Source organism: Ruditapes philippinarum, unplaced genomic scaffold (genome assembly GCF_026571515.1).
Source record: "Ruditapes philippinarum isolate M1 unplaced genomic scaffold, ASM2657151v2 ctg25285_1_1_1_1, whole genome shotgun sequence".
Lineage (NCBI taxonomy): Eukaryota > Metazoa > Mollusca > Bivalvia > Venerida > Veneridae > Ruditapes > Ruditapes philippinarum.
This window is the reverse complement of record NW_026864746.1, coordinates 1-8,917: the sequence shown is the minus strand read 5'-3', so window position 1 is coordinate 8,917 and position 8,917 is coordinate 1. Positions and strand designations below refer to the sequence as shown.

Below are 8,917 nucleotides of genomic sequence, written 5' to 3'. Positions count from 1 at the left end.
ATTATGCATTTTCATCAAAGTCAAGGACATGTGCATATACAAGGACCTATTTATCAAATTCAAGCAGATATTATGGATATTCAAGAACATATTATGCATATTCACAAACATATTTTGTATAGTAAGGGAGTTATACTGATATTGATACCTGGCTTTGTTGTCACACAATATTACCACCAGACCACAATGTCTGCCCTATTAAGACAGTATTGTATTACAACTATACTGACCTTCTGTCAACACTAGGTCTCCTGACAGGGACATCAGCTGACTCGATAGAAGATTTTCTCGCAGGATGCTGTATACTGGTTCTACGTGGTGTTCCAACCAATGGCACGGTAACAGAGGACCTTCTCCTCTGTTGATCTTTGATTGACATGTTACCACTGATGGCTGCAGTAAACATGTCCTGGAACCAGTCCAACGAGAACTGGTACATCACATCTATACCAGATAGGTCAGCTAGTACAAAATATAATGTTGAACCTCTCGTGGCAACCTAAATAACAATATTTTACAAGGTATTTGTGTAATGAATATATAAATGTACATTCAAAACAGCATAACTTAATACAGTTTTCATTTCCATATTTCAAACTTTATGAGTTAATAATTAAACAAGCAGACAGGAAATTCTTAATCAAACTGGGCTTTTACAAATACTATATTATTTTGCTTATGAGGAAAGCTTTTCCCTCTTAGATGGAAGCTACAATGATGCTTATCAAAGTACAACTTTTAAGAACAAGACATTGTAAAAACATCAATGCCATTATTTTCTTGTAATAGCTGGTATCTTTAATTCAGCAAAGGAAGAAGGTTTTGATATTTTTCAAAATTACTATGCTGTTTCTACAAGTCATACATGTTATACAAGATACAAAACCATCATACATTAAAACTTGAACCTGCGAACATACAAACTTTATGATTATTCTTATAAAATAATACCGGCAGATATCTTTTTCTGGCTAGGTTAAGTTTTTTCTCCATTTCCTCAGATTGTTTAACTCTTTCATAAATTTCTCCTGCCATGCCTTTACTCTTTTGTAAAGTCTCTACCAAATCTTGGTCATCTAAGATATGACCTGTAAAAGTGCATACATTGTAATTATATATGAACCTAGATTATCAAAAAAAGTGACTTATAAATATATATGATGATTGACATAATTAAGAATATGATATATGTTATATGGTACATACACATCTGGAACATTTACATTTTGACTCAATGATAAAAATCATATATAAATATAGGTCTTCAAAAGTTATGACCCCTCAATTTACATACAAATCTAGGTCATCAAAAATATGACCTCTAAATATAGTTGAGATAATAATTAATCTGATATGTTACATGTAAATACATAATGTAATATCTGTCCTAGATTTTCAAGAATCAGATCAAAGGTTATGAATTCAAAAAGTAATTTAGTTATGTATTCAAAAAGTAATTTGGTAATGTATTCAAAAAGTAATTTGGTAATGTATTCAAAAATAATTTAGTTATGTATTCAAAAAGTAATTTAGTTATGTATTCAAAAAGTAATTTGGTAATGTATTCAAAAAGTAATTTGGTAATGTATTCAAAAATAATAATTTAGTTATGTATTCAAAAAGTAATTTGGTTATTTTTATTCAAAAAAGTAATTTGTTTATGAATTTAAAAAATATTTGGTTATGTATTAAAAAGTAATTTCGGTATATATTCAAAAAGTAATTTGGTAATGTATTCAAAAAGTAATTTGGTAATGTTTTCAAAACATAATTTAGTTATGTATTCAAAAAGTAATTTGGTAATTAATTAAAAAAGTAATTTATTTATGAATTTAAAAAAATATTTTGGTTATGTATTAAAAAAAATAATTTGGTTATGTATTCAAATGTATTTAAAAAGTAATTTGGCTATGTATTCAAAAATTAATTTAAACTAGAAATTTGTCCATAGGACACGGATGCCCCCACACACCACTGTTCTGTCAATCTCATGACTCTAGGTCAAATATTTTTTGGACTACATGTGCCACAAGTTGAAAACTAAAAATCAACAAAGGGCCATTATTCTGTTAAATTTGGTCGCAGCAAAAATTCCTTCCTTTACTACCATCTACACAGTAAGGTTGTTAATCCCTGGAAGTTTAAGTAAAATCTGCCATCCGGTTTAAGAGGAGTTGCGTTCACAAAATTTCTACATAGTATATAATGAAAAAATCAACAAAGGGCCATAATTCTGTTAAATTTGGTTGCTGCAAAAATTCCTTCCTTTACTGCCATCTACACGTCAAGGTTGTTCATCCCTGGAAGTTTAAGCAAAATCTGCCATCCGGTTTAAGAGGAGTTGCATTCACAAAATTTCTACATAGTATATAGTGAAAAAATCAACAAAGGGCCATAATTGTGTAAAATTTGGTCGCAGCGAAAATTCCTTCCTTAACTACCATCTACACCTTAAGGTTGTTCATCCCTGTAAGTTTAATCAAAATCTGCCATCCGGTTTAAGAGGAGTTGCGTTCACAAAATTTCTACATAGTATATAGTGAAAAAATCAACAAAGGGCCATTATTCTGTTAAATTTGGTCGCAGCAAAAATTCCTTCCTTTACTACCATCTACACATTAAGGTTGTTCATCCCTGTAAGTTTAAGCAAAATCTGCCATCCGGTTTAAGAGGAGTTGCGTTCACAAAATTTCTACATAGTATATAGTGAAAAAATCAACAAAGGGCCATAATTCTATTAAATTTGGTCGCAGCAAAAATTCCTTCCTTTACTACCATCTACACATTAAGGTTGTTCATCTCTGGAAGTTTAAGCAAAATCTGCCATCCGGTTTAAGAGGAGTTGCATTCACAAAATTTCTACATAGTATATAGTGAAAAAATCAACAAAGGGCCATAATTCTGTTAAATTTGGTCGCAGCAAAAATTCCTTCCTTTACTACCATCTACACATTAAGGTTGTTCATCCCTGTAAGTTTAAGCAAAATCTGCCATCCGGTTTAAGAGGAGTTGCGTTCACAAGATTTTGGGACGGACGGACGGATGGACAAGTGCAACGCTATATGCTCCCACATTGTGGGGGCATAAAAATTCTAAGTCAAACTGAAAACTTTTGTAAATATCCCATGAAATAAGTTGTCATATTAAAGGAAGTAGATAAATTATGCAGTTTAAAAATAGAAGCATCTCAATCATTTATTAATAAAGAAATAATTTATACAAAATCTATGTTTGAATAGTTAATAAAATATTGGCAGAAATTTGAGATGAATATAAAGTACAATCACATGACAGAATTACAAATAATGTTTATATTGTTATCATAACAATTCCCCATACAGTAAATCATATAGGTTCATTTAAATGTAAATAGAAAACAATGAGAAATCATGCAATTAATTGATTAATTAATTCAAAAAGGAAGTATTGCTGGTAAATTGAATATTATGTCCATATATCATATACTTATGTAAAAACTAATTTATACAGTCTTCACTCATAAATAAACATGGACTAAAATCACATAACAGTTTAAAATGAATTGTAATGAAGTTGAATATACATTTATGTAAATCTTGGTATTTTCATTTAAACTATGACATCATGACCTATATTTTATAATAATTATGACCTACATATACTACCATGACCTTTTTATAAATATAAGTCATTTGAACATTATATGAAATAAAAAAACCCGCTGATATTTGAAAATATTCAAACTTTATCAGTATAATACCGATATCTAATCTTGTATGACAGTATGTCATAGCTTAACTCTTACCCTACTGAACATGTGTATTGTACTTTTCCCTGCTTTAAATTTTGGAACAGTCCATTGCTGATTAAAGGGATTTCATTATCAAAATGCTGACATTGAATGGTCAATGGAACAAGTATGCAAACTGGCTGATCATAATAAATGGTAGTATATGAGTAAAGTCTGTCACTACTAGCGATCAAGGTAATAAATTGAAAGTATATTTATCTTGTATAACAAAAAAACAAGAGCACCGCTAGGCGGAGCATTATATGCCCGAAAGTGTTTTTTTTTTTAGTAAGGATGAAGCATTTGTAAGACATGGGAATTAGCTGCTCATCCTATAAAATTTTACAGCTGTAGGTTGATTAATACTTAAGTTATTAATAATGACCTTAACCTTTGACCTTGTGATCCCAAAATCAATAGGGGTCTTCTACCTTATATGGACAATCATCGTATGAAGTTTGAATATTGTGGGCCAATTGGAACTTTAATTACGCTCTAGAAACTGTTTTCAATATTAAGGTAAAAGTGACTTTGACATTTGACCTTGTGACCCCAAAATCAATAGGGGTCTTCTACCCAATATGGACAATCATCCTATGAAGTTTGAATATAGTGGGCCAAATGGAACTTACGTAATGCTCCGGAAACTGTTTTTGGTTTTAAGGTAATTGTGACCTTGACCTTTGACCTAGTGACCCCAAAATCAATAGGGGTCTTTTGCCCAATATGGACAATCATCCTATGAAGTTTGAATATTGTGGGCCAAATGGAACTTAAGTTATGCTCCGGAAACTGTTTTCAGTGATAAGGATATAGTGACCTTGACCCTTGGCCTTTTGACCCCAAAATCAAGAGGGGTCTTCTACCAAATATGGACAATCATCCTATGAAGTTTGAACATTGTGGGTCAAATGGAGCTTAAGTTATGCTCCGGAAACTGTTTTCAGTATCAAGGTAATAGTGACCTTGACCTTTTGACCCCAAAATCAATAGGGGTCTTCTACCCAATATGGACAATCATCCTATGAAGTTTGAACATTGTTGGTTAAATGGAACTTAAGTTATGCTCCGGAAACTGTTTTCAGTTTTAAGGTAATAGTGACCTTGACCTTTGACCTTTTGACCCCAAAATCAATAGAGGTCTTCTACCCAATATGGACAATCATCCTATGAAGTTTGAACATTGTTGGCCAAATGGAACTTAAGTTATGCTCCGGGAACCAAATTGCTAACAGACGGACGGACGGACTGACAGACGGACCCACGCCAGGGGGTATAACATAATATGCCCTTTTGGGCATATAAAAAAATGAATACAAAATGTTTTTGTAACTTATCAATCTTTATAAATAACCCTATCATCTTTGTAGTCTAACATGTGACTATGCAGGTAATATGAGGCTGATGTCTTTGACCCTTACCACACTTAATATCTTAAATGGACTTGTCCATCTTTCAGTCTGGACAATACCATTTATTGTTCTTAGGGAAAAAATTCTAAATATTTACTGACAGTACAGACCATGACCAGACAGTATGAATGTGCCAGCTGATCATGGTCATTGGTCACATTGGTAAGTTAAGTTGTCACAGTGCTAACAGGCTAAAGGTTAAAAAGATTGTTATACATTTTGACTTTATTATTCAGTTCATTTTTTTTCAGAACACATTTTACCACATATTCTTCCTAGTATTGAAACCGATATGAGATATTGTCAATCATAAATTGTTTTTGTAACTTAAACAAATATCTTATTTGTTCTAGAAATAACAGATATCCATTAACCACAGATCTTGTATTTAAATTTGTTCTCCATTACAACAGAGGCAATCATGTCCTGTTTCAAGAACATCTCAAAGACTTGACTTCATGGCTGTGTCAGTTCTCATGATAAACAAGTGTTTGTGCTGACAGTAACAACTGTTGCCATGACAATATGATGTGTGATAAAATGACGTGATAATGTGACGTGATAATGTGATGATGCCATACTATCAGAAATAGTAAACCTTTATCTCTTAACCTTTAAGACATTATTATAGAACTATATAATCAGCCAGGGCATGACAGTTTGGTGACATTTTTGTATTCTTTCTACTTTAAGACAGATAACTCTTGGCAGGTATCAGGTAATGCACTAATGTGACTGCTGACCTGGCCCTATCATACTGGTGACAAATGCTGATCACTTTCAGTTTCAGCAGGTAAAGGAATAACAAAAAGACATGAGAACAGTAAATGTTTTGTTCTTTAAATCATATCAAACAAAATAACAATACAAGTTTGCAAGTACCACATAATTTTATATCTGTCCTAAAAAACTAAATCTATTTCAAGTGAGTAGAGACCGTAAGCTTCTATGAGCTGATATTAACATAACAAATTAACTACATGTAATAAATATTTAAAGTGGTTTCAGAAACCACAAAATAAAAGTGACAAGTCAAGTCATAAGTATTACATGTACTTCATCAAAAAATCAAAAACAGTTAATCTAGAATATTATAATGTTTTACCTTCAGATTTTCTGTAGAAGTCCCAATGACTTATCCTCAAGATCACGGAGGAATTGTAAATCATTGGTGATACTCTCTAATAATTCTGATCTCTGAGCCTCAAGCTGAGGTCGTTCCTGAAATATAAATAAACATATTAAAAAAAGAATCTTTTATTATATGTATATATATATATTTTTTAAAGTCACTTCGACACGATGATATTCATATTTATAGGTGGGGGAAGATCGAAGAAGGCAACCTATGGAATTTTGTTGTTATTCAGTTATTTTATCTTATATAATAGAGGCCTACTAAAGGCCACTTCCCAATAAAAAAATTTCTTTAAAATCATGCAGTTTTCCTCAACAAATCGGAACTTACACCAGTTTTTTTACTCCCTTAACAATTTTTGCTATCACTTTTCCCAAAATCAAAGAGACTAAAGCCACTTCCCAATTTAGTGTTGCTATTTAAAAGCAATATATATCTATCATTACCAAGGTCATAGAGCAAGTACATGCAGATGAAGACCTGAACTTCTTTTAATTATTTCAGGTACAAATGGGCAGTTTGGCTAAGTATAGACAATTTACAAAAGAAAACTGAATCCTATTTAATTTTCATAACAGCAATAAGCTAACAATAAGCTTACTAGACACAATTAACCTTCACACAAATTGAACTGAACTGTTATTTCAGTCCAAAAACATATCACCGACATCCCTCCTTATTTATTTTTTTATATTGCATACATACAAAAAATAATACAGTAAAAAGTATCATTTTTCCTGTAGTGTTTCTACATACCTTTTTTATATTTTTGCTATGCATGGACTTTTGGACCTTTTAATTTTAAAATTTTAATACATAATTATGATATTAGATAACATTGATTTCTTTTACTTACTTTGGTACATGGAAACATCTTTACTGGTAAATGTTGTGCAGGCAATTTATAAGAGGCATTAACATAACATTAATCAACAACGACCAAAAAAAAAACAACACAAAAAAAAACAAATAAAAACATAAAAACAAAAAAAATATATGAACATTTCAAAAATCAGTAAGAAGCAACAAATTCAATTAAACCCAATAAAAAATTGTACAAAGTCAAAAACAATGTAAACAATTTGCTCCAAGAAAATTTTTGTCAACTTCTTTATCTCTTACTATCTCGTTACAAACAATGTTCAGTCTACTGCCTTTTAGTAATGCATCATCAATTATGACTTCAACAGAAAGCTGAAAATATCGGCCAAATTGTATCAAAGTACCTAAATTCAGACTAATGACATAAAATTAAAGCCAATGGTATATGATTTTTGTTCATGATTTTATTACAGAAACAGGATATGACTTTATCTTATCTCTGGCATTAACCTTTTACCTCATATAGACGTGTTTTGACGGCTTGTTGCCCCCCTCCCCTTTTTGAGGCCTCAAACAGTGAAAAAATGCCCTATTTAGGCCCCAAACACTGTTTTTCGTTTGAGAAATGTTGTTACAAAAATTGACCACTTTTTCGGGCCGCTCCCAATCCAAATGTTATATCAGGGGGTTGCCAGAAGGGGGATGTGCCCCCTTCTGATTGGTGGGTTTGAAGAGGGGCGGTAGTCCCCCTCATCGCCAAGAAAATTTTGGACGTGTGACAGGCTAAAAATGGCCTCAGGTCGATCTTAGGGTAAATAGTAATTGACGCTGAACAGCCTTTTAATCTATCTCAATTCATTGAAAAGTTGCAGTACTTTGAATTCAGTTTTGATGGAAAAAAACAATACAAAATAGTGATTTTTGAGACATACCCACATTGCCATGGTAACAGGAAATTTACGTTTGAGCATGCTGTTAAAGAGGCTGTGGTCCAGTCAACATTTGTGTCAAGTTTCATCAGTATTGAAGCATTTTTCATAGTTTCATAGCAGTTTGAACTTGTAACAGGAGGCTTTTCAATAAAAACAGCCGTTTTTCACAATATACTCATGGGGTAAAAGGTTAACACTAATATTTTCTTGATATTCATATAATTCTATATACAATGTTTTAAAAAAAAACCTGCCCCTGAGGGTAGTTAAGGACTAGTTGTCAAACTGTTTACTGAGTAAAAACTCTATGAAGAATCCAATTGTCATGTAATGTATTGTTAAGGAAACTCTGAAAGTTAAAAATATGACAGAGGCTCAAAATACAAAAGTGGTTCAACATAGGTAAGTTTAGTACCTGGCAAAAAATTTGAAATTGAAAAAACAACTGAAATTCCCTAAAGTGACAAAAAAATTTTAATAGTCAGCCTTTACTAATTTACTATTTTTTTAAAAAGAAATTTTTTCCCCACAAAACATCCAAAAAAACAACAAAAAAAACAATTTCATTGGGAATCCTTTTGATAAGCAAAGTTTTTTCTTTGTTTTTAAAAATTTTCCTGTTTTTATAAAAATTAGCCAATTTTGAAAAAATTGATTTGACTCAAAATTTTAATTATCATAAAAGGGTTGACTTTTTTCTTTTTAAAATGTTTTTCCCTATCAAATTTTTTTCGAAAAATTGGTCCCCTTGGGAAAATAAATATAACCCTTTAAAAGGAAAAAGGGAAGCCTAAAAAATTTTAAAAATTATATATTTGTGTTAAAAAAGTTTAAAAATGCACTG

At 31.4% G+C, this 8,917-nt stretch overlaps 1 protein-coding gene across 1 annotated transcript; it reads right to left on the bottom strand.

Annotated features, from left to right (window-relative positions):
- Positions 1-230: 230 nt before the first annotated feature.
- LOC132726692 (dynein axonemal heavy chain 14-like) lies at positions 231-6,402 on the bottom strand (the record flags this gene model as incomplete). Its single annotated transcript, XM_060712040.1, is given in 3 exon segments — positions 231-499; positions 952-1,088; positions 6,333-6,402. Coding segments are annotated over 3 exon segments (476 nt in total), but the record flags the coding sequence as incomplete, so codon positions are not given.
- Between the last annotated feature and the right edge of the window lie 2,515 nt (positions 6,403-8,917).